We start from the raw sequence: 27,155 nt of genomic DNA on the forward strand, positions 1-27,155 counted from the left end.
AAAACTTCAGATCACGGCACAAAAAATAGCCCTCATACCACCCTGTACGCGAAAAAATAAAAAAGTTTTAGGGGTCAAAAGAGGACAATTTTAAATTTATACATTTTCCTACATGTAGTTATGATTTTTTCCAAAAGTGCGACAAAATCTAACCTATATAAGTAGGATATCATTTTAATCGTATGGACCTACAGAATACAGATAAAGTGTAATTTTTACCAAAAAATGTACGGCGTAGAAACAGAAGCCCCCAAAATTTACAAAATTGTGTTTTTTCTTCAATTTTGTCGCACAATGATTTTTTTTTTTTCGTTTGGCCATAGATTTTTGTGTAAAATGACTGACGTCATTACAAAGTATAATTGGTGGCACAAAAAATAAGCTCTCATATGGATTTTTAGGTGCAAAATTGAAAGGGTTATGATTTTTAAAAGGTAAGGAGGAAAAAACGAAAGTGCAAAAACAGAAAAACGCTTGGTCCTTAAGGGGTTAAGACTTTAACAGAAACAAAATGATACACCGAGTAGATGTACGTATGTGGTATGCACTTATGAGGGCAATAGAATGCTCTCCACTACACTTAACAATATTTGTCTACAACACCAGCAAGTGTGTACTTTTGGATGTCCTTTCACAGTATGTAGGCCTTTCAGATTTTAACAGGAACAAATTTGGGCTTGAGGTGAATCACTGCTGTAATACACCCACAATTTCACTTTCTCTTTTAATCTTTCTGCCTTCCCTATCTGTGCTTTTAGGCTGGATTCGGGCTTGAGGTGTATCGCTGCTGTAATACACCCGCAATTGCAATTTCTCTCTCAATCTCTCTCCCTTCCCTATCAGTGCTTCTATGCTGGATTTGGACTTCAGGTGAAACACTGCTGTAAAAAAGTTTTTCTATGCAACACACTGCTGTCTGTCCCTCTCTCTCTCTCTCTCTGTAATAGAACACTGATGTTACTGGGAGGTGAATCGCTGATGTAAAAACTGATTTTCTGTTCAACACACACTGCTGTCTGTCCCTCTCTCTGTAATAGAATGCTGATCTGACTGGCCGCAGGGGTGGCTGCATGCTGCATGTGATTCAGGTCATCCGGCTTACCGCCTTCCCAGAGTTCCTTGCCCCATGTCCTGACATGTGGATCTGCCATTTTAGATGCTCTGGAGCCTGGACCACACTAAATGGAGTTTAAAGAAGCGATTTGTGCGATCGAATCGCGGCAATATACGCATTAGTTGCGAATCGGCTATTTCCTGAAATTCTTAACAAATTCGGATTCGTCAGATTTGATTCGATCATCCCTAATGTCAACATGTTAGTGAAAACAAGGCTGCATGTGACTGGGGTGGGTCATGAGAACCATGGAGACAAAACATTTCATAACCAAGCAGCGAAGAAGTAAAAGGGCACTCATGCTCATTGACATCAGCAAAAGAAGTCAAAGCTGTTCTTGCAGGAGTCAGTGACCTACTCATTAGTGGTGCAGTGTTAGGGTATCATAAACAATATATGTATAACCATGGTCTGTTGAAGTTCCGTAAGGAAAGAAACAGCTGTAACCACTGGCGTCTACTCACACTAAGCAGCATGCCGCCACCGAAAACCTGTATGTATCTGCACTGAAAATAAAGAGGAAGACACAGTACAGTTGGTGAGTGCCTTCGGATTCTTTTACTATGGATTTGCACACACCTGAAGTTTTATCGCGAATGAGCACCACTACATTCTGTGCATAAACGGTTTCTCCAAGTAGGTTAGCTACCGCACTCATGTACAGAGGACATACTTGCAGCGCCTGCACTTTTATCTTTACTCACTAATAAAATTATGGGTTGTCTGCAGACCCCACTATATGGAACATCTCTATGTTTCATATAGTGGGGTCTGCAGACAACCCATAATTTTATTAGTAGTTTAAAATTCAATGTATGAACAGAATGCCATAAGAGCCTAAGCTCTCCCCAGTGTTGGCTTTTGTTATATTAGTTGACAAAGAATTTTGGATGTCATGTTTACCAATACTTGTTTATGTATAGATACAAAAAAAGTGTGTACAGTATTGTTGACAATTCTGTAGCTATTTGTATCATGACTGATTTTTCTATAAAAATAAATTTTTAAATAGAAGAAAATAGAAACTAATGTTTGATATATCAGCACGACTAACCTTTTTGAATTAGTGCTTATAAAAATATAAGCACGGGTGTCTGTCAGAGTTTGCAAAATATTAACCAGCTTTTAGTTGCCAATGTCAATTTTAGCTGGGGTCAACATCACCATAGGTAATAGTGCCATAAGGACAGCTGGCAAACATCAGAATAGTGAAGATGGTAGAAGTAGATTACCTCAACCAGAAAGAACAGGGGGGGACATTATCTAAAAATTTCTAGTTTTATAGTCACATGGAGCACTGACACAATATCAGTATTGGAGGGAAAAGCCTGACTGGCCTAACAAACAAAAGAATCCTTTAGCGGGCCCAGATTCTGACACAAAAATGGGCCCCAAAAGTCCAGCAGTATAACACCATACGGCTATAAACAATCACCAAAAAAGTTTGTAAATTAAATAATTTATGTGGACAATGATAACGAAATGATTGAGGATGAAATAAAAAATGTGTTCCTTATCTGCACCTTTAAAATTTTTATTTTTTTAAATGATTATTGCTAACCTAGGATATCAAGTCCAACACTAACTATGTCAATGGTTCCCCTGAGCATAAATATAGTTGACAGTAATTAAATTAAGCATATTAAATTAGAAATACAAGTAAAAGTAAAACATTTTTGTTGTGTTTTGTTGTTTGTTTTGGTTTGTTTCTTTTGTAAGCTGTGCTTTAGATCTTATAGTGAATAGTGTTGCTCGCGAATATTCGCAATGCGAATTTTATTTGCAAATATCGCACTATATATTCGTAATTACGAATATTAGTTTTTTTTTTTTTTTTTTTCACAGTACACATCACAGTTATCATCCCTCTCTGCTTCCAGCTTGTGTGGTGTAAGAAGGCTCTAATAATACTGTGTGAGACTGGCGTGCAAATTTTCGCATATGCTAATTTTCGCATATGCAAAATTACGGAAATAAAACGCGAATATTACGAATATGCGAAGTTAGCAAATATATGACAAATATAGCATATGCTGATTTTCACATATGCGAATTTTCGCATACGTGAAAATAAAACACGAATATTACAAATTTTGCGAATATATGATGAATATTCGTCAATATATTCGCTAAATATCGGGAATTCGAATATGGCCTATGCCGCTCAACACTACCGCTCAACACTAGAGACCACTGAGAAAAATAAATCCTTTTACTATTCACCATTAGTGTTGAGCGGCATAGGCCATATTCGAATTCGCGATATTTCGCGAATATATGGACGAATATTCGTTATATATTCGCTAACTTTGCATAGTTGCAATATGCGCGTTTTATTTTCGCATATGCGAAAATGCGCGTATGCGAAAATTTGCATATGCTAAAGTTAGCATAAGCAAATTTTTGCACATGCGAAAATTTGAACGCCAGTCTCACACAGTAGTATTAGAGCCTTCTTTACACTATACAAGCTTGAAGCAGAGAGGGGTGATCACTGTGATGTGTACTCTGTAAAAAAAATAAAAAATAAATAAATAAAAAAATATTCGTAATTATGAATATATAGTGCTATATTTGCGAATATTCGTGAATTTGCGAATATGCGATATTCACAAATAAAATTCGTATTGTGAATATTCGAGAGCAACACTAGTGGTCTCCACCTGTAGTTTTTCAACAACTGGAGGGCCATTGCTTTAACCCCTTAAGGACGCAGGACGTAAATGTACGTCCTGGTGCGGTGGTACTTAACGCACCAGGACATACATTTACGTCCTGTGCATAACCGCAGGCGTCGGAGCGATACCCGTGTCATGCGCGGCTGATCCCGGCTGCTGATCGCAGCCAGGGACCCGCCGGCAATGGCCGACGCCCGCAATCTCGCGGGCGTCCGCCATTAACCCCTCAGGTGCCGGGATCAATACAGATCCCGGCATCTGCGGCAGTGCGCGATTTCAATGAATGATCGGATCGCCCGCAGCGCTGCTGCGGGGATCCGATCATTTAGAACGCCGCACGGAGGTCCCCTCTCCTTCCTCCTTCCAGCTCCCGGCGTCTCCTGCTCTGGTCTGAGATCGAGCAGACCAGAGCAGAAGATCACCGAAAACACTGATCTGTTCTATGTCCTATACATTGAACAGATCAGTATTAGCAATCATGGTATTGCTATGAATAGTCCCCTATGGGGACTATTCAAGTGTAAAAAAAAAAAAAAAGTTAAAGTAAAAAAAAAGTTAAAAATCCCCTCCCCCAATAAAAAAGTTAAACGTCCGTTTTTTTCTATTTGACCCCCAAAAAGCGTAAAAAATTTTATTTTATAGACATATTTGGTATCGCCGCGTGCGTAAATGTCCGAACTATTAAAATAAAATGTTAATGATCCCGTACGGTGAACGGCGTGAACGAAAAAAAAAAAAGTCCAAAATTGCTACTTTTTAAATACATTTTATTTAAAAAAATAATAAAAAATTTATTAAAAGTTTTTTATATGCAAATGTGGTATCAAAAAAAAGTACAGATCATGGCGCAAAAAATGAGCCCTCATACTGCCGCTTATATGGAAAAATAAAAAAGTTAGAGGTCATCAAAATAAAGGGATTGTAAACGTACTAATTTGGTTAAAAAGTTTGTGATTTTTTTTAAGCACAACAATAATAGAAATATTATGTAATAATGGGTATCATTTTAATCATATGGACCCTCAGAATAAAGAAAACACGTCATTTTTACCGTAAATTGTACGGCGTGAAAACGAAACCTTCCAAAATTAGCAAATTTGAGTTTTTCTTTTTAATTTCCCCACAAAAATAATGTTTTTTGGTTGCGCCATACATTTTATGATATAATGAGTTATGTCATTACAAAGGACAACTGGTCGCGCAAAAAACAAGCCCTCATACTAGTCTGTGGATGAAAATATAAAAGAGTTATGATTTTTAGAAGGCGAGGAGGAAAACATGAAAACGTAAAAATTAAATTGTCTGAGTCCTTAAGGCCAAAATGGGCTGAGTCCTTAAGGGGTTAAAGGGTTTTTCCTCTCATAGACATTTATAATCAGATCTATAGGGTATGCCATAAACACCTGATAAATGTGGGTCCAAATCTCCACAACTAAGGATCCCCTTCTTTCTAATCTCGTGAGGCAGCCACAATATACAGATGGCAACGAATGTAGAGGTAAGAATACAAGTGTGCATCTCCTTGTATTTACAAATCATTTTTTCAAATTAAATAATTTCACACCTGTCACTCACCCAGAGTCTAAAAGAGCACAAAACTCATGGCATACGTTCTTCCCTTACATTAGCATTTATATTAAAAAATAATCCCTAAATGATCATTATTTTCAATTTGACACGGTTCAAGATAAAACCCTGGGATTGGAGAATGGAGAGGTATATTCCTAAATTGTGTACTGAACTGAAGGTTTAGGTACAATTTGTACTTCTGTTCAATTTTGTTATAATCTATAAAGTGATTGTCATGTAAATAAATATTATATAAAGTATAGACTTAGTAGTGTGGGAAACGGTGTTATAAGTTATACAACAGCCTACAACGTAGCATCACAGTTTCTTAGTACTGGGTCACTGTGATGGACTCAGGAGGGTTCTAATGCAAAATCGGTAAATAAATGCCTTGCTTTCTATTAGCTATTCACTTCAAATATAGCTAACAATTCACCAATTATTGTAAGCCATGAAACGCACCAGCTTAGACCTTTACATGAAAGATAATAGACAGTAGGAAGTTACTTTTAGGTGAAAGTGAGTCCTCATAACTAAACTGACCCTGTGCCACTTCACAGGTTGCAGACATAACCATGTCACAGCTCCGTACAACTTTTGACCATAGTTTATAAGGCCTTACTGAACCTTCATATGTTTTTTTTTATTTCTTGCCGAGACACATAGAGGCATATGCAGGGGAGTAACTACCATAATTGCAACCACCGTGGCCATTATGGGCTCATAGGCTCAAGAAGAGCCAACACCAGATGTTACTCACTGGATTAGAACCATTAGATAATAGCCAGCATCACTTCTTCATGCTCTAGGGTCCTCTTGACCATTTGGCGCCAACTCATATAGGATCCAAAGAAGGGAACAAGAAGGGGGTAAATGGAGGATTCTGGTCTGGGATCTGAAATTACGTTTTGGATCTGGTCTAGAATCTAAATTATATTTGGGGTCTAGTGTGGGGTCTCCATTAACCCCTTAAGGACTTAGCCCTTTTTCCCCTTAAGGACTCGGCTGTTTTTTGCAATTCTGACCACTGTCACTTTAAACATTAATAACTCTGGAATGCTTTAATTTATCATTCTGATTACGAGATTGTTTTTTCGTGACATATTCTACTTTATTATAGTGGTAAATTTTTGTGGGAAATTGCATCCTTTCTTGGTGAAAAATCCCCAAATTTGATGAAAAAAATGAAAATTTTGCATTTTTCGAACTTTGAAGCTCTCTGCTTGAAAGGAAAATGGATAATCAAAATAAAAAAATTTGGGGTTAACATATACGATATGTCTACTTTATGTTTGTATCATAAAATTTATGAGTTTTTACTTTTGGAAGACACCAGAGGGCTTCAAAGTTCAGCAGCAATTTTCACATTTTTTACAAAATTTTCAAACTCCCTATTTTTCAGGGACCAGTTCAGTTTTGAAGGGGATTTGAAGGGCCTTCATATTAGAAATACCCCATAAATGACCCCATTATAAAAACTGCACCCCCAAAAGTATTCAAAATGACATTCAGTAAGTGTTTTAACCCTTTAGGTGTTTCACAGGAAGAGCAGCAAAGTGAAGGAGAAAATTCCAAATCTTCATTTTTTACACTGGCATGTTCTTGTAGACCCAATTTTTGAATTTTTGCAAGGGGTAAAAAGGAGAAAATTTTTACTTGTATTTGAAACCCAATGTCTCTCAAGTAAGGACATACCTCATATGTCTATATTAATTGTTCGGCAGGCGCAGTAGAGGGCTCAGAAGGTAAGGAGCGACAAATGGTTTTTGGGGGGCATGTCACCTTTAGGAAGCCCCTATGGTGCCAGAACAGCAAAAAAAAAAAAAAAAAAACACATGGCATACCATTTTGGAAACTAGACCCCTCTGGGAACATAACAAGGGGTAAAGTGAACCTTAATACCCACATTTTTAAAAAGGGTAAGAGCAGAAAATAACTCCCAAAATTTGAAGCCGAATTTCTCCTGATTCAGAAAACACCCCATATGGGGGTGAAAAGTGCTCTGCTGGCGCACTACAGGTCTCAGAAGTGGAGTAGTCACATTTGGCGTTTTGGAAGCAAATTTTGCGCTGGGGGCATGCCCCCCCTATGGTGCCAAAACAGCAAAAAACAAAACAAACATATGGCATACTGTTTTGGAAACTAGACCCCTCGGGGAATGTAACAAGGGGTAATGTAAACCTTAATACCCCACAGGTGTTTCACGACTTTTGCATATGTAAAAAAAAAAAAAGATTTTTACCTAAAATGCTTGGTTTCCCAAAAATTGTACATTTTTAAAAAGGGTAATAGCAGAAAATACCCCCAAAATTTGTAACACAATGTCTCCCGAGTACGGCGATACCCCAAATGTGACCCTAAACTGTTGCCTTGAAATACGACAGGGCTCCAAAGTGAGAGTGCCACGCGCATTTGAGGCCTAAATTAGGGACTTGCGTAGGGGTGGGCATAGGGGTATTCTACGCCAGTGATTCCCAAACAGGGTGCCTCCAGCTGTTGTAAAACTCCCAGCATGCCTAGACAGTCAGTGGCTGTCCGGAAATGCTGGGAGTAGTTGTTTTGCAACAGCTGGAGGCTCCGTTTTGAAAACAGTGGCATACCAGACGTTTTTTATTGGGGAAGGGAGGGGGGCTGTGTAGGGGTATGTGTATATGTAGTGTTTTTTACTTTTTATTTTATTTTGTGTTAGTGTAGTATAGTGTAGTGTTTTTAGGGTACAGTCACACGGGCGGGGGTTCACAGTAGTTTCTCGCTGGCAGTTTGAGCTGCGGCAGAAAATTTGCCACAGCTCAAACTTGCAGCCGGATACTTACTGTAAACCTCCGCCCATGTGAGTGTACCCTGTAAATTCACATTGGGGGGAGAAACATCCAGCGGTTGCAAAACTACAACTCCCAGCATGTACAGTCTATCAGTGCATGCTGGGAGTAGTTGTTTTGCAACAGTGGCGTACCAGACATTTTTAATTTTTATTGGGGAGGGAGGCTGTGTAGGGGTATGTGTATGTGTAGGGTTTTTTTACTTTTTATATTTTTTTGTGTTAGTGTAGTGTAGTGTTTTTAGGGTACAGTCACACGGGCGGGGGTTCACAATAGTTTCTCGCTGGCAGTTTGAGCTGCGGCAGAAAATTTGCCGCAGCTCAAACTTGCAGCCGGATACTTACTGTAAACCTCCGCCCATGTGAGTGTACCCTGTAAATTCACATTGGGGGGGAGAAACATTCAGCGGTTGCAAAACTACAACTCCCAGCATGTATGGTCTATCAGTGCATGCTGGGAGTTGTAGTTTTGCAACAGCTGGAGGCACACTGGTTGTGAAACACCGAGTTCGGTAACAAACTCAGTGTTTTGCAACCAGTGTGCCTTCAGCTGTTGCAAAACTACAACTCCCAGCATGCACTGATAGACCGTAAATGCTGGGAGTTGTAGTTGTGCAACAGCTGGAGGCATACTACTTTTTTTTCGGGATGCTGGGGATTGTAGTTATGCAACAGCTGGAGACACACTGATTTGCTACTTAACTCAGTGTTACACAACCAGTGTGCCTTCAGCTGTTGCAAAACTACAACTCTCAGCAGTCACCGACAGCCAACGGGCATGCTGGGAGTTGTAGTTATGCAACCAGCAGATGCACCACTACAACTCCCAGCATGCACTTTAGCTGATTGTGCAAGCTGGGAGTTGTAGTTATACAACAGCTGAAGGTACACTTTTCCATAGAAAAAATGTGCCTCCAGCTGTTGCAAAACTTTAAGTCCCAGCATGCCCATAAGGGAATGCTGGGAGTTGTGGTGGTGATGCAAAAAGGGCATGCTGGGAGCTGTTGCTAAGCAACAGCAGGAGGCTGTCACTCAGCTCCACCTGCTGCTCCGGCACACAGGTCAGTCCCTCGTCGTTGCCGCCGCCGCCACTCCTGGGGCCCCGATCCCAACATTTACCCAAAAATGCAGGGCAAAACGGAAAAAAAAATCATTGTGCGACAAAATCGGAAAAAAACGCCATTTTGTAACTTTTGGTGGCTTCCGTTTCTACGCAGTGCATATTTCGGTAAAAATTACACCTTATCATTATTCTGTAGGTCCATGCGGTTAAAATGATACCCTACTTATATAGGTTTGATTTTGTCGCACTTCTAGAAAAAATCATAACTACATGCAGGAAAATTTATACGTTTAAAAATGTCATCTTCTGACCCCTATAACTTTTTTATTTTTCCACGTACAGGGCAGTATGAGGACTCATTTCTTGCGCCGTGATCTGAAGTTTTTATCAGTATGATTTTTGTTTTGATCGGACGTTTTGATCACTTTTTATTCATTTTTTAATGGTATAAAAAGTGACCAAAATACACTTTTTTGGACTTTGGAATTTTTTTGCGCGTACGCTATTGACCATGCGGTTTAATTAATGATATATTTTTATAGTTCGGACATTTACGCACGCGGCGATACCACATATGTTTATTTTATTTATTTTTTTACACTGTTTTATTTTTTTTATGGGAAAAGGGGGGTGATTCAAACTTTAATAAGGGAAGGGGTTAAATGACCTTTATTAACACTTTTTTTTTTTTTTTTTTGCAGTGTTATAGGTCCCATAGGGACCTATAACACTGCACACACTGATCTTTTACACAGATCACAGGCATGTATTAACACGCCTGTGATCAGTGTTATCGGCGCTTGACTGCTCCTGCCTGGATCTCAGACACGGAGCAGTCATTCGCCGATCGGACACCAAGGAGGCAGGTAAGGGCCCTCCCGGTGTCCGGTCAGCTGTTCGGGACGCCGCGATTTCACCGCGGCGGTCCCGAACAGCCCGACTGAGCAGCCGGGTCACTTTCACTTTAGAAGTGGCGGTCAGCTTTGACCGCCGCTTCTAAAGGGTTAATACCGCACATCGCCGCGATCGGCGATGTGTGGTATTAGCCGCGGGTCCCGGCCGTTGATGAGCGCCGGGACCGACGCGATATGATGCAGGATCGCGGCGCGATCCCGCTTCATATCGCGGGAGCCGGCGCAGGACGTAAATATACGTCCTGCGTCGTTAAGGGGTTAAGGACTGGGGGTTTTTCCGTTTTTGCATTTTTGTTTTTTGCTCTTTGCCTTTAAAAAATCATAACTCTTTCAATTTTGCACCTAAAAATCCATGTGATGGCTTTTTTTTTTGCGCCACCAATTCTACTTTGTAATGACGTCAGTCATTTTGCCCAAAAATCTACGGTGAAACGGAAAAAAAAATAATTGCGCGACAAAATTGAAAAAAACCACGCCATTTTGTAACTTTTGGGGGCTACCGTTTCCATGTAGTACATTTTTCGGTAAAAATGATACCTTCTCTTTATTCTGTAGGTCCATACGATTAAAATGATACCTTAATTATATAGGTTTCATTTTGTCGGACTTCTAGAAAAAATCATAACTACATGCAGGAAAATTTATACGTTTAAAATTGTCATCTTCTGACCCCCATAACTTTTTTATTTTTCCGTGTATGGGGCGGTATGGGGGCTCATTTTTTGCGCCGTGATCTGAAGTTTTTAACGGTACAATTTTTGCATTGATAGGACTTATTATTAATTTTTAAATGATATAAAAAGTGACCAAAAATGCACTATTTTGGACTTTGGAATTTTTTGCGCGCACGCCATTGACCGAGTGGTTTAATTAATGATATATTTTTATAATTCGGACATTACCGCACGCGGTGATACCATATATGTTTATTTTTATTTTTATTTACACTGTGTTTTTTTATGGGAAAAGGGGGGTGATTCAAACTTTTAATATGGGAGGGGTTAAATGATATTCATTCACTTCTTTTTTTTCACTTTTTCACCATAGGGACCTATAACACTGCACACACTGATCATTGTTATCCCATAGGGACCTATAACACTGCACATACTGATCTTTATCATTGATCACTGATTTCTCATAAGAAACCAGTGATCGACGATTCTGCCACTTGACTGCTCATGCCTGGATCTCAGGCACTGAGCAGTCATTCGGCGATCGGACAGCGAGGAGGCAGGTAGGGGCCCTCCCGCTGTCCTGTAAGCTGTTCGGGATGCCGCTATCTCGAACAGCCCACTGAGTTAACCGGCAGCTTTCACTTTCGCTTTTAGTGCTGCGCGCTATTAGCGCCGGGTCCCGGCTTCACTATGACGCCGGGCCCGCCGTGATATGATGCGGGGTTACCTTGTAACCCCGCGTTATATCACCGGAGCAGGACCAAGGACGTACCTGTATGTCCTTGGTCCTTAAGGAGTTAAGGACTCTGAAATGAAGACGTATGAGAACGTCATGAGTCCTTAAGGGGTTCATTTTTGTGTCAGGTCTGTTGACCTAAGTTAACGTTGGGGTCTTGGGTCAAAATTTTTTTTTTTTGTTCTGGTCAAGACTCTTCATTTATTTAGGGGCTGGAATGGGGTGTGAATTTTGAGGTATCTTTCTGAGTATGAAATAATTTTGGATCCTAGTCAGGAATCATTATTTATTTAGGGGTTTGATTCCATTCTGGGGTCTGGTCTGATTTCTAAATTAATTTTGAGGTCTTTCCTTGGGTCTGACTTTATTTTGGGGTCTTGTTTTCACAGTATATCTGGCAGATATATCATCACTAGAGATGAGTGAACTGAACCCAGCTAACCTAGATTAAATCCGAATTTCTGGTTTTGCTAGACTTGCCCACATTTTGGGTGCCCAGAGCGAGCAGGGGGCAGTGACATGATGTCAGGGTGACCAGCAAATCATATGATAACCCAGGTATCATATGAGTTGTTGGTTTATGTGTCAGTCAACTGCAAAGGCCAATAGGAGATAGCAAAGGGGTAAGTAATTTTACACAGCTTTAAGTGTGTGCGACCCCATGAAGCTGGCAGCAGTCACGAAGAGACCCAGACCGAGAGAAGGACAGAGAGAGACATAGCACCTTTACTTAAATTTTCAGGAATTAATTGCGCACACGGTATACCGGTTGTAACATAGCAGCGCAATTAATTGCATGTACATTCAACAAGTATTCGTCTTGTAAAGCCACTTAACATGAATCATATTGATTTTAGTAAACACGCATTATATTTCCCAGCACAATTAGTAGAGTGTGCATCCCACATTTATTAGCCTTGTTAACCCAAACAATGTGAATCTTATTGATTCTAGCAAACATGAGCTATATTAACCTGGTTGTTGCAAAGCAGCGCAATTAATAGCATGTGAATGCAACACATATTAGTCTTGCAAAGCCAAACAACCTAAATCTTATTGACTTTAGCAAACACACATTATATCTACCTGGTTGTGACATAGCAGTGCAATTAATAGAGTGTGCATTCAACACGTATTAGACTTGTAAAGCCAAACAATGTGAATTGTATTGATTTGAGCAAACAAGCATCCTGGTTGCGATACAGGAGAGCAATTAAACATGTACATCCAACATGTATTAGCCTTGTTAAGCCACTGTACGTTAATATTCTTGGTTTATTCAAACTTGCTACAAAATGTTGAAAGATAAAGTTGACTAGTAGGTGACCGAAAAATCACCTCAAAAAGATCAAACTAACCTAAAAATATGTCTAGAAAAAGAATTGTTGTGTGAAGTAGAGGACAGAAGACCCCTGCCATGTCCTCTGCCAGTAAAAATGTTAGTGGCAGTACCAGCACCAGTACAGGTAGTAGCAACAACTATTCCTAGTCCGGTCTGGAAAAATTTGAAAACCTCAATTTTTAAAGCTCCTGCTGTCCACTGGCTACTTTAACTCTTACCATTCTGCCTACTTCTGCCGTATATTGGCTACTACAGGTCAGACACCTCCTGCTGTTTGCTGGCTACTTTGAATCCGCTGCCATATCTTGTACACTGGCTAATATCTGTCAGCCACCTCCTGATGCACACTGAATACCACCAGTCCTACTAGTCCCCCATTATTTTTGCTTCTGCTACTTTCAGCCAGGCCTTGAAAAATGTAAAAAAAAAAAAGAAAACAATTTTTAAACCTCCTTTCAGTTGGCTACTACAACTCATGCCAGTCCACTTCCTCCTCCTATACTCTGCCAACTAGCCATCCCTTTAGTCTAGCTGCACCTTTGCTGCTGCTATTCTCAGCCCGACCATGAGAAATTAGAAAAATCAAAATTTTTAAACATTCTGCTGTCCGTTGGCTACCACAACTCTTACCAGTCCGCTTCCTCAGACGGTACTCTGCCTACTACCATTCCAACTAGTCCGGCCTCACCCTTGCTACTGCTACTTCCAGACAGGCTTTGAGAAATTAAAAACCTCAGTTTGGAAACCTCCTGCTGCCCTTTGGCTACTATAACTCTTACCAGTCCACTTCCTTCTGCTGTATGGTGGAGCTTACCAGACCCATTCTGCCATCACCCTTGCTGCTGCTAATTCAAACCTGGCCTGGAAAAAGTAAAAATAAAAACTACATTTTTAAACCTCATGCTGTCCGCTGGCTACTACACTCTTACCAGTCAGCTTCCTTTTACTCTAAGTTGGCCTGTGGTCAGTCCCTCTAGTCCGCCATCACCTTTGCTGCTGCTCTTTACAAAAACTAATTGTTCTTCACCATTTTGGAACACAAATCCTGTTTTAGCTTCCAAAAAGAGAAACTTTTGGAATGCTTGGAAAAATCTGTGTCGTTTTCTTCACTTGCCAGACTCAAAACCTGTTGCCACTCTCAAAAAGGGAGAATTTTTCGAAACACCTGGAAAAATCCATGCCTTCTTTTTCACTCCGCAGACTCAAAACATTTTGCTACTCCCAAAAAGGGGTAATTTTGGAATGCTTGAAAAAAATGTATGCTGTCTTCTTAATTTGCCAGGCTCAAAACCTGTTGCTGCTCCCTAAAAGGGATAATATTAGGAATGCCTGGGAAATAAATGCTGTCTTCTTCACATGTTAGACCCAAAACCTGTTACTACTCCCAATAAAGGGATACTTTTTTGACACGCTTGAAAAAAGCTATTGCGTCTTCTGATACCTTTTTGTGTATTTTAACACTGGCAAGCATCCACCGACAACCAGGGATACTTTATGCTGCTTTATTTTAGTGTGAATAAGCCTTAAAAATCTGCGAGTGCATTAAACAAGCTGTTAGTTACCATTGGTTACCGCAAGTCGTCATAACTCAGCCTTAAACCCACATTAAAACTAGTTGAACACATTCCTAACAGTGTTAGGGTGGGTTCACACCATGTTTTCACTGTACGGCTGCTGGATCCGGTTGGGGGGAGTGAAAATCGGGCGCTCCCATATCTAATGCTTTTGAGTGAGCCGACCTGATTCAAACGGTGACTCTGGTCAGCGCATTTTTGCCCCGTATCCAGTTATCTGACCGGACCTAAAACCGTGGTAAACTACGATTTTAGGTCCGGTCAAAAAACCAGATATGGGGCAAAAATGTGCCGAACGGCAGCCATACAGTGAAAATGAGGTTTGAACTAACCCTTAGAGAGCTTCAGAGCTGTTATAATTGTCTTTAGGGGATTATTTCTTGCCAGTCCGCATGGAACCAAGCCGAACTGACATTTTCAGAAAAGTTTGCTAATCTCTGATCATCAAGTCGGTACAAAAATCATAATGCATCTACAGTTGTCAATGCCATTGAAACAAAATAACAGCCCTACCCATTGTATCTTACAGTCTAATGGGATTAAAGGATAAAGCAATAATTCCCAACCCTGTTACTATTGGGGAGCATTTGAAAAATATTTCCACTCCCAGATAACAATTATTACAACTATCAAAGAAGCTTAGTGTAGGAAAGGATAAAGGATTTAATACTTTTATATTCTAATCAAGATTTGTTGTTTTACCCATAGAAGGTCTTTCTGCTGTCTTCTGGAGAAATCCTGACCAGTTTCAAGGAGACTCACAGGGTATAAGAATTGTCACAGTACCCAGTATTCCCAGTATTGCAATAACTTTCAAATAATATATTAAGTGAAAACCTTTCTACCAAGTCTGTAGTTTAACTGTCTTTTTTCCCTTTTAATTTAAGAAATGTTTAGGATATACAATAAGTAATCACTGGGATGAGGAATGAGAGTTGGGAGCTGTGAAAGATAAATTTAGGTTTGTAAGAACTATGCTCATTCTGGTTATTGATGGTGTTAGAGCTAGAATAGTGGTTGAAGAGAACTTCATATGTCTAAAAAGGGGAACTTTTAGGATGAATTTAAAGGGGTACTCCACTGGAAAAAAAAAATTTTTTAAATCAACTGGTGCCACAAAGTCAAACAGTTTTGCAAATTACTTCTATTAAAATATCTTTATCCTTCCAGTACTTATCAGCTGCTGTATGATCCACAGGAAGTTATTTTCATTTTGAATTTCCTTTCTGTGCTCTCTATTGACACGTCTGTCCATTTTAGGAACTGTTCAGAGTAGGAGCAAATCCCCCTAGCAAACCTATCCTGCTCTGGACAGTTCCTGAGACAGAGGTGTCTATAGAGAGCACTGTGGTTCGACAGAAAGGTAATTTAAAAATAAAAGAACTTCCTGTGATTCATACAGCAGCTGATAAGTACTGGAAGGATTAATATTTTTAATAGAAGTAATTTGCAAATCTGTTTAACTTTCTGGCACCAGTTGATTTTAAAAAAAAAAAATGTTTTCCAGTGGAGTACCCCTTTAAAGGGTTGAAGATTATCAGGGTGTTTAAAAAAGAAGAGGGGGAAGCCTAGAAAGACATAGCATTAAGAAGAGGTGAAAAACCTTGGCTGGACTGAGATTTGGCTAGTATCTAGAAATTAAAGGAGAATTCCATCCATATGAAATTACCTTTATATAGCTGCACATGTTAAAAGGTTACTGAGATGGGAAACAAATGGCTTCGAATCAAGTTATACAGATTTGTCAATTACATCTATTTAAATTTTTTTATCTTTTCATTACTTATCAGTTGCTGTATACTACAGAGAAAGTTGTGTAGTTCTTTCCAGTCTGACCACAGTTCTCTCTGCTGACACCTCTGTCTATGTCAAAACCTATCCAGAGAAGAAGCAAATCCCCATAGCAAACCTCTCCTGCTTTGAACAGTTCCTGAAATGGACAGAGGTGGCAGCAGAGAGCACTGTGGTCAGGCTATAAAGAACTACACAACTTTCTCTGTACTATAAAATAGCTGAATAATGGAAGGATTAAGATTTTCAAATAGCAGTAACTTACAAATCTGTTTAACTTTCTGACACCAGTTGATTTGGCAAAACATTTTTGCTGCTTGAGTACCCCTTTAAAGTAATACATTTTTACTGAGCACACACCCTGTTTCTCTCAGCTTTCCCTCCAGGCAGGAAGTCTATTAGTTCCTATAACACATGATGACCGTGTTTTAGGGGCCCAACAGGTTACTTTGTAACATCACACTCCCTTCTCTTAAGTGTGCCAGTTGTGATTTCCCCTGATTGACTGAGGCATGCACACCTCCCTCATCTATATTCACTGCTTCTCTAACCATGTGACCTGCTTAGCTCGTCTAAGGCAGCTTCTCCCACAGCTCACACAGGAAACAAATGCAGGAACTCTTTTTAAATTTTTATTTTTACCACTTTTGGCTGGATATCTCCTTTGAAGAAGAGTGATAGTAAAAAAGCCAGGTTGGAGAGGACTGTATATTTGTATATAGATGGGTGGATGTCATGCTATAGATTTGGTACATTGGCTAGCAAAGCCATATGGTAGAAAATGTAGGCTTTAAGCAACTGAAGTCTGCTGCTTAGTAAGCCTCCTATGCTCCGCTTGTGCAATATGGCACTCCATTGCATGTTATATATGAGAGATCACCTCTTCTGGAGAATTATTAAACCTTCTTTTCATAATATGGCATTGAATAGAACATGACCCAATTTTCTTCTTTCATTCATACCAACAGTACCGACCTCTTTTGTAAAAGTAAACTCATCAGTGATGTCAATTACGTAGCATAGTCAGGTTACACCAAAAGTATTAGTAGCTGCAGCACCAGGAGTAATATTTAAAGGCCAAGCAAGTTATAAGAGCTGCTAAAGCACAGGCAGAAGAGAAACTAGCTCAGTCAGTGATGAAAGGACATAAGACATTCATTAGACATATAAATTAAAAAAGGAGAAAAGAATAACTAAGTTAAAGAGTACCTGTCCTCAAACCATATTTTCTAAACTAACTCAGATTATATTCCCTTACTACTCCTAACACCCCTCCTGCCCTTATTTTTTGCTTTAAAAAGCTTATTTTAGCTTTAAAAAGCTCTGTATCATACCTTTCCTCTTGCTCACATTGTGTGAGCTCCTCCCAGGAGAAAGTGGGTGTTCCCCAGCAGGCATGACGTCACTGAAGCCTGCAAGAGCTGTGCCACACCATGCCCCGCACACACTTCCTAAGTTTGGTCTCCAGTTAGGGTGGGAAGAGACCAAATTTACTGTTTGACTTGTACAGGGAACAGAACAGATCCACCTAGTGGCTGTTTTTTCAATCACATTAAAAACATATAAAGGTTGAGAACAGCAAGTAAATAGAAAAGTGTCTTATAATTTAATAAGGAAGAATATATTAAAATTTTAGTTTGGTGACAGGTACTCTTTAAAAACAGGTAGGAAGATATATAGAAAGGATAAAAGACTAATCGACTGCCTCAATAAATATTTCTGTTCAGTTTTCACAGAAGAAAATGAAGGAAAAAAGACTAATAAATCATTTGATGCATGTGTCTTTACAGAGGAAAAGGTTATAAGTTAGCTGTCTAAAGTTAAGACAAATAAGTAATTTGGGCCTGATGGGATACACCAAAAGATACTAAAAGAACACATTTATTTAACCAATCATTAGTAACAGGAGTTGTCTCATAAGATTGGAAGTTAGCAAATGTTGTCCCCATTCATAGGAAAGGTAGCAGAGAGGATTCAGGCAACTATAGGCCAGTAAATCTGACATCAATAGTGTAGAAATGATTGGAAACTCTATTAAAGGATAGGATTGTGGAACATCTAAAATCCCATGGATTAAAAAATGAAAAACAACATGGGTTTATTTCAGGTAGATCATGTCAAGCTAATCTTATAGATTTTTTTGATTGGGTGACTAAAATAATAGATGGTGAAGGTGCAATACCTATCCTTATCTAGATTTTAGCATGGATTTTGACACTGTCCCACATAGAAGACTGTCTTCTATGTCCCCCTCAATGCAAGCCTATGGGAGGGGGTGTGATGGCCACCACGCCCCCTCCCATAAGCTTGCATTGAGGGGTCGGGGTGTGACATCACAAGGGGGCGGGGCCATGATGTCACGATACTCCGGCCCCTGTATCATGAGTCATCAGGCACGGAGCGAACTTAGCTCTGTGCAGCTGATTACTGGGGGTGCCGCAGGAGAGATCGCGGGGGTCTCCAGCGGTGGGACCCTCGCGATCGGACATCTTATCCCCTATCCATTGTATAGGTGATAGGGATAAGATGTCTAGGGGTGGAGTACCCCTTTAAAGGTAGGCAGACAATGTAACAGGGCAGCAGGAAATGCTAGCAGAATGCTTGGACGTATAGGGAGAGGTATAAGCAGTAGAAAGACGGAAGTGCTCATGCCGCTGTACAGGGCAATGGTGAGGCCTCACTTGGAGTATTGTGCACAGTACTGGAGGCCATATCTCCAGAAGGAGATAGATATTTTGGAGAGAGTTCAGAGAAGAGCTACTAAAGTAACACATGGGTTGAAGGATAAAACTTATCAGGAAAGGTTAAAGGACCTTAACATGTATAGCTTGGAAGAAAGACGAGGAGAATCAACACGATAAAGAAGGAGAGTATATTTAAAAGAAGAAAAACTACCACAAGAGGACATAGTTTTAAATTAAAAAAAGGTTTAAAAGTAATATGAGGAAGTATTACTTTACTGAGAGAGTAGTGGATGCATGGAATAGCCTTTCTGTAGAAGTGGTAGCTGTTAATAAAGTGTAGGAGTTTAAGAATGCATGGGATAGGCACAAGGCTATCCTTCATATAAGATAGAGATAGGTATCAGGCTATCCTTCTTATAAGATAGAGATATGTATACGGCTATCCTTCATATGAGATAAAGATAGGTATAAGGCTATCCTTCATATAAGATAGTGATAGGTATAAGGCTATCCTTCATATAAGATAGAGATAGGTATAAGACTATCCTCCATATAAGATAGAGATAGGTATAAGGCTATTCTTCATATAAGATAGAGATAGGTATAAGGCTATCCTTCATATAAGATAGGGGATAGGCATAAGGCTATTCTTCATATAAGATAGAGATAGGCATCAGGCTATCCTTCATATAAGATAGAGATAGACATAAAGCTATCCTTCATATAAGATAGAGATAGGTATAAGGCTATCCTTCATATAAGATAGGGGATAGGCATAAGGCTATTCTTCATATAAGATAAAGATAGGTATAAGGCTATCCTTCATATAAGATAGGGATAGGTATCAGCCTATCCTTCTTATAAGGTAGAGCTATGTATAAGGCTATCCTTCATATACGTTAGGGACAAGGGCGATTCATAAGTGTTTGGAATATTGCGTTGACTAGATGGGCCAAATGGCTCTTATTTGCCGACACATTCTATGTTTCTAAAATATCACATTTATGTTTAATATTTCATTTTTACATTCTAAAATACAGACTTCCATGGATCACATTTTGGAGGATTATGGATTTACAATAAGGTTGCATGCATATTTTGGTGCCCTACTCTGTCTTCATACAACAAGTTGCAGTGATATTTTCTCAACTATAGTTATGCAAAGAGATACTATGTGATTGTTTAATTTTGTAAAATTAAGTAACATTTTTGCCTTGACCACCCTCATATAAATGTGAATTCCTTCTAATCCCTATGATTTAAGTTGCACTTAGTTTTTTTCCCCATTAAGCTGTAAGGTAAATAACTTATGGGGTTAAACCTACACTTTGGATAGAATCCAAAAGAGGTGTGTTAGTGATATCTGAGCCATTGTGTAACACAACAAATGGTGCTGTAAACTAAAGTTACTATCCATAGCTGCTGCTGGTTGGCTGTCAGGATTATACCACTCATGTATACTGATGGAAAAGGACACATTCAAATCTTCTCCGAGAAAACCTCAACTAGCAAAACACAGATAACTTTTCTACCAAGACCTCATCACTGCTGAAAGCCAAGGCTAAAAATGTTTCCCAACATTGTGACAGGTCAGGATATTTTATATACATACATATATAAATAAATAAATAAATCTATCTATCTATCTATCTATCTATATATGTATATAATTTTTTTCATTAACTATTAATATACAAAGCACAAGAGTTGCACTGATGCCATGATCAACCAATCAGGTATCTACATATTGATATCTTATATTAACCTTTTAAATAAATAATTTTAAATAGATATTTTCTGCGCAGGCACTAAGATTTATATCTGACAATTTACATATTTATGGACATGTAATTTATATTTGGTTAATTGTTAAACATGTATTTAATGATAAAATACATTTGTTACCAGTTCAAGATTGTACGCCCTACACAAAACGATTACTTACATTTCTTGCCTGTATGTTCTTGGTTCAGAGCTATGACCATTTACATAGGAAACAAAATACGGTATATATACGGTATATATATATATATATATATATATATATATATATATGCTGCATCTCTAGGGTGCTATAGGGATGGTGGTGGCAGAGGGCAGTATTATAGTTTTATAATGCAGTATTGTATGTGATGCTGTTTGTCTATTTTCCTTCCTTTTTTTTATTTTAAAATATGCATGATACCTTTTTAAATATAAAAAATCAAAAAAATCTATGAAGTATAGAATTTTTTATATAACATGTATAAAATTAATTTAACCCCTTAAGGACTCAGCGTTTTTCCGTTTTTGCACTTTCGTTTTTTCCTCCTTACCTTTTAAAAATCATAACCCTTTCAATTTTCCACCTAAAAATCCATATTATGGCTTATTTTTTGCGTCACCAATTCTACTTTGCAGTGAAATTAGTCATTTTACCCAAAAATGCACGGTGAAACGGAAAAAAAATCATTGTGCGACAAAATCGAAAAAAACCCCGCCATTTTGTAACTTTTGGGGGCTTCCGTTTCTACGCAGTGCATATTTCGTTAAAAATTACACCTTATCATTATTCTGTAGGTCCATACGGGTAAAATGATACCCTACTTATATAGGTTGGATTTTGTTGTACTTCTGGAAAAAATCATAACTACATGCAGGAAAATTTATACGTTTAAAAATGTCATCTTCTGACCCCTATAACTTTTTAATTTTTCCACGTACGGGGCGGTATGAGGACTCATTTCTTGCGCCGTGATCTGAAGTTTTTATCGGTATGATTTTTGTTTTTATCGGACTTTTTGATCACTTTTTATTCATTTTTTAATGGTATAAAAAGCGACCAAAATACGCTTTTTTGGACTTTGGAATTTTTTTGCGCGTACGCCATTGACCGTACGGCTAAATTAATGATATATTTTTATAGTTCAGACATTTACGCATGCGGCGATACCACATATGTTTATTTTTTATTTTTTTTACACTGTTTTCTTTTTTTTATGGGAAAAGGGGGGTGATTCAAACTTTTATTAGGGAAGGGGTTAAATGACCTTTATTAATACTTTTTTTTTACATTTTTTTTGCAGTGTTATAGGTCCCATAGGGACCTATAACACTGCACACACTGATCTCTTACACAGATCACAGGCGTGTATTAACACGCCTGTGATCAGTGTTATCGGCGCTTGACTGCTCCTGCCTGGATCTCAGGCACGGAGCAGTCATTCGTCGATCGGACACCGAGGAGGCAGGTAAGGGCCCTCCCGGTGTCCGGTCAGCTGTTCGGGACTTCGCGATTTCACCGTGGCGGTCCCGAACAGCCCGACTGAGCAGCCAGGTCACTTTCAGTTTCACTTTAGAAGCGGCGGTCAGCTTTGACTGCCGCTTCTAAAGGGTTAATACCGCACATCGCCGCGATCGGCGATGTGTGGTATTAGCCGCGGGTCCCGGCCTTTGATTAGCGCCGGGACCGACGCAATATGATGCGGGATCGCGGCACGATCCCGCTTCATATCGAAGGATGTAAATATACGTCCTGCGTCGTTAAGGGGTTAATTAGCTTCATATGTGAAAAGGGCTCTGTCGTGAACCTTATATAAATACATCTTTGTCAAAGGACATAGATAGATAGATAGATATGAATAAAAAAAGGTTTTGCAGCTGATAAGGTTTAGATTTTGTTCATTGTTACTTTTTGTAGTATCGTTTTAAATTATATAGTATTTTATTAACCACCAAAATTTATTTTGCTTCTCAATGTTTGGTTCCTAGTGGAGCTTCCTTTATAACAAGCAAAAGTTATAATAAAACAAAAGAAAAAGTTGAAGGAGTTGTGAGGGGAACAAAAAGCTCTGCTTAACCCTTTAAGGACCAATGCAAATAAACCTGTACGCCCCTGAAAGACCAGGCCTGTTTTTTCAAATCGAGGATGTCTGTCTTTATTAGAGAATAACTCTGGTAACGTTTTGCCAATCACGATAATTCTGACATTGTTTTTTTGTCACAAGTTGTCTTTCATGTAAATAGTAAAAGTAAGCCGATATCATTTGTAGTTTTTTTTTTACAATGCAAAAAATCATGAAATTTTTACAAAAAATTACGATTTTTTGCTATTTTAACACTAATTGGTTGCATATATTTATACTTACTGACCAAATAGTTCATGAAACTTATACTTTCAGATGTCTACTTTATTTTGACGTCATTTTTTAGTTTTTAATTAACATTTTAAATTAGTTAGAACCCTAACAATTTAACTTGAAATTTTGAAAATTTAGAAAATTTGAAAAGTAATTTTTTTTTATGTGCTATGCAAGGTTTGCAGAAATTAAAAGGTAGTAGAACATAGGAACACCCCCCAAATGACCCCATTTTAAAAACTAGACCCCTCAAGGTATTCGCTAGGGGGTATAGTGAGTATTTTAACACCATAGTGTCAGTGTCAGTGTTAAAAATTCGAAAATTGCAATTTTTCACAAATGCATCATTTGGGGGGCATATTTTTTGTACATCACTTCTGATATTGAAAGAAATGCACCCTATATTTTATTTAGCTGCTTGTCCCATGTTCGGAAATACCCCCGCTTTGGCCATATATGGTTCCTTGGCCGCGTGGTAGGACTCAGAAGGAGAGGAGCGCCATTTGGCTTTCAGGGCAGAACAGTACCCCCACCCCCACAAGTGACCCCATTTATATACCGCACCCCTACAAGTTATTGGCTGGTCGGCTGGCAGTATAACGCGTCTGTCTGTGACAGTTAAGGCTCCTGATGGATATATCCGCCATGTTGTGGGAATAAGCACCCGCTCATGGCGAATATATCCATCACTGCTGCGGCTGGGTAGCTCAGTGTGTCCGCTCATGACTGCTGGCGGAAAATCCGCCGCTATGAGTGGACGCACAAAGCTACCCAGCCGCAGCAGCGAGCTCATTACCGTGACTGCTGCATAATGTGTAGGATCACGTGGCGGACATCCGCAGCATATTACATTAATTTTTATTAGATTCATTTAATAAATGTATATTTAATATATATATATATATATTTTTTACACTTTTATTACATTTTTATTTATTTTTACACTTTTATTTTATTTATTTATTTATGTTTACACTTTTTAATGCTTTGGAATACTTAGTATTCCAAAGCATTGTAGTTATATGCTGCCTGCCAGTTTTCACTGGCAGGCAATACCCAGGGCAGACCTGGGGGTCTTTGTAGGACCCCCGGCAGCCCAGGTATGCAGCAGCACCCCGCGATCGCGATGCGGGGTGCTGCAGAGGAGACAGAGGGAGCCCCCTCCCTCTGTCAGAACTCCATACAGCGCGCGGTCACTTCTGACCGCGGCTGTAGGGGTTAAACTGTCGGGAGTGAAGTGAACTTCACTCCCGGCAGTGCGGCCACACACAGCACCCCGCGATCGCGCTGCAGGGTGCTGCAGAGGAGACAGAGGGAGCCCCCTCCCTCTGTCAGAACTCCTTACAGCCGCGGTCACTTCTGACCGCGGCTGTAAGGGTTAAACTGCCGGGAGTGAAGTGAACTTCACTCCCGGCAGTGCGGCAGGTCCCGGCCAGCCGCGGACACACACAGCACCCCGTGATCGCGATACGGGGTGCTGCAGGAGTGACAGAGGGAGCTCCCTCCCTCTGTCATAACACTTACAGCCGCGGTCACTTCCGACCGCGGCTGTAAGGGTTAAAACTGCCGGGACCGAAGTTTACTTCGGTCCTGGCAGTGCAGCAGGGTCCCGGCTGTGTGATATAGCCGAGTCCCTGCCGCGATCTCGTGGGTGCACTGGGCAGCACCCACGAGAAGAATGGACGAGTATAGACGTCCAGGTGCGGGAACGCCCGCCAACCTGGACGTCTATACTCGTCCTTGGTCGTTATCGGGTTAAGGCTCCCTGTTGTCCCGGTGTACCTTATGAGTAGATGAGTAGAGAGGACCTAGGACCATATCACAACCTTGGCAACATTGTGCAGCAATAGTGAAGGGGGGATACTTTTCGGCAAACTCCACCGTGACTAATGTGACAGCTGGCCACGCCCCCTTTTCTAGCCATCTAGTCACTCCGCATTTCACGCATAACTTTGTTAACCCTTCACCTACATTCACTGCTGTGAATGTTAACATGTAAACATGTACTGACATGTCTGCCTTATAATAAAAACAGACAACAGTGTATCATTTTATAAAGCTTTATTAATAGAAGTAATCATATATTCAAACACATTTCACAGAATCATTTCTACATAAACCATATCTATCTATCTAAATATATATATATATATATATATATATATATATATATATATTTTATTTTTTTTATTTATAAAAGATAAGTGTTAAATACATTTAGATCTTGATACAGTCATTGAATAACAAGCACATAGAGTAAAAATACATTATTATATTTTTATTTACAGGGATAACCAAGCAGCTTGTAGTAAAAAGCGTGTTTCCATCTGTTATATCAGACAAAGGAGCCTGTATTAGGGGTTCAGTACCGCAATTTGTCACGTTATTCATTACAGTCATTCTCTTTCTGATAATTAAATACATGCAGTCGCGTGCTATACCTGACAGAGAAGCCTGTATTAGCACAATAGTTTGTCCTGTTTTTCATTTAACTTTAGAAGTAGTCATATAGCCAAACACATTTCAAAGAACAGTTTTTTTTTGCTCAGTATGTAATATAAATTTATAGAAAGTGTGAATTTATATACAATTTATATCAGGTTTCCACAGCAGCACAGAATGTTATATAAATAATTACCGTATTTATCGGGGTATACCACGCACCGGCCTATAACACGCAACCTCATTTGTACCAAGGATATTTGGGTAAAAAAAAGTTTTTTACCCAAATATCCTTGGTAAAATGAGGGTGCGTGTGTGTGCATGCGTATACCCCAATATACCCCTAGGAAAGGCAGGGGGAGAGAGCCCATCACTGCCCGCTTCTCTCCCCCTGCCTTTCCTGGGGTCTAGAGCCCTGCTGCTGCCGCTTCTCTCCCGCTGGCTGTCTGCGCTGCTGCCCGTTCTCTCCTCCTGACTATCAGTGCCGGCGCCGATAGCCAGGGGGAGAGAAGCGGCCCCGGCAACGGGGCAGCGGCGCCGATAGCCTGGAGGAGAGAAGGGGCAGCGGCACCCATTGCCGGCACTGCTGCCCCGTTGACGGCGCCCCTCCCCCATCCCCGGTTGTATAATTACCTGTTGCCGGGGTCGGGTCCACGCTGTTTCAGGCCTCCGGTGTGCGTCCATGCGTCATTGCTATGCACTGCATGGCGCGGCGCAATGACGAGTGACGTCATTGCGTCTCGCAGCGCATAGCAACAACGCAGGGGACGCACACCGGAGGCCTGAAGCAGCACAGACCCGACCCCGGCAACAGGTAATTATGCCACCGGGGATGGGGGGTGGCAATGGGTGCCGCTGCCCCTTCTCTCCCCCTGTCTGTCGGCGCCGGCAATGGGTGCCGCTGCCCCTTCTCTCCCCCTGTCTGTCAGTGTCGGCAATGGGACAGCGGCACCGATAGCCAGGGGGGAGAGAAGGGCCGGGAGCAGGGCTCTAGACCCCAGGGCAGGCGGTCTCTGCACCTGCAAAGCCGCTGCAGTTCATTGATTTAAAGCGCCCGCTTTAAATCATTGAACTGTAGCGGCTTATCGGCGTATAACACGCAGGTAGACTTTAGGCTAAAAATGTGAGCCTAAAAAGTGCACGTTATATGCCGATAAATACGGTATATCACATTATATATATAGAAACAGAGGCTTTTTATGCTATATTCACACATGTAGATGTAATATGATAAGACATCATGACAGCTGAATAGTTTACTTATACATTTTGAGTACCGTATATACTCGAGTATAAGCCGACCCGAGTATAAGCCGAGACCCCTAATTTCAACCCAAAATCCCAGGAAAAGTTATTGACTCGAGTATAAGCCTAGGGTGGGAAATACCTCATCCCCCCCTGTCATCATCCAGACCCGTCATTAACATCCTCATCATCCCCTTGTCATCATCCCACACATCCCCCCTTCATCATCCCCTTGTCATCATCCCACACATCCCCCCTTCATCATCCCCTTGTCATCATCCCACACATCCCCTTATCATCCCACACATCCCCCCTTGTCATCATCCCACACATCCCCCCTTCATCATCCCCTTGTCATCATCCCACACATCCCCCCTTCATCATCCCACA

General features: G+C 40.2%; 1 protein-coding gene across 3 annotated transcripts in view; it reads left to right on the forward strand.

Moving 5' to 3' along the window:
• The window catches only part of LOC130290403 (cytochrome P450 2F2-like), a 167,197-nt gene that overhangs the window by 91,484 nt on the left and 48,558 nt on the right, over window positions 1-27,155 (forward strand). For all 3 annotated transcript variants that reach the window (XM_056537997.1, XM_056537998.1, XM_056537999.1), the window contains one exon: window positions 20,380-20,549. In XM_056537997.1, the coding sequence (XP_056393972.1) occupies window positions 20,528-20,549 (22 nt within the window). In that variant the 5' untranslated portion in view covers window positions 20,380-20,527. The remainder of the gene's footprint in view (window positions 1-20,379; window positions 20,550-27,155) is intronic.

This window comes from Hyla sarda, chromosome 9, assembly GCF_029499605.1.
Source record: "Hyla sarda isolate aHylSar1 chromosome 9, aHylSar1.hap1, whole genome shotgun sequence".
Classification (NCBI taxonomy): domain Eukaryota; kingdom Metazoa; phylum Chordata; class Amphibia; order Anura; family Hylidae; genus Hyla; species Hyla sarda.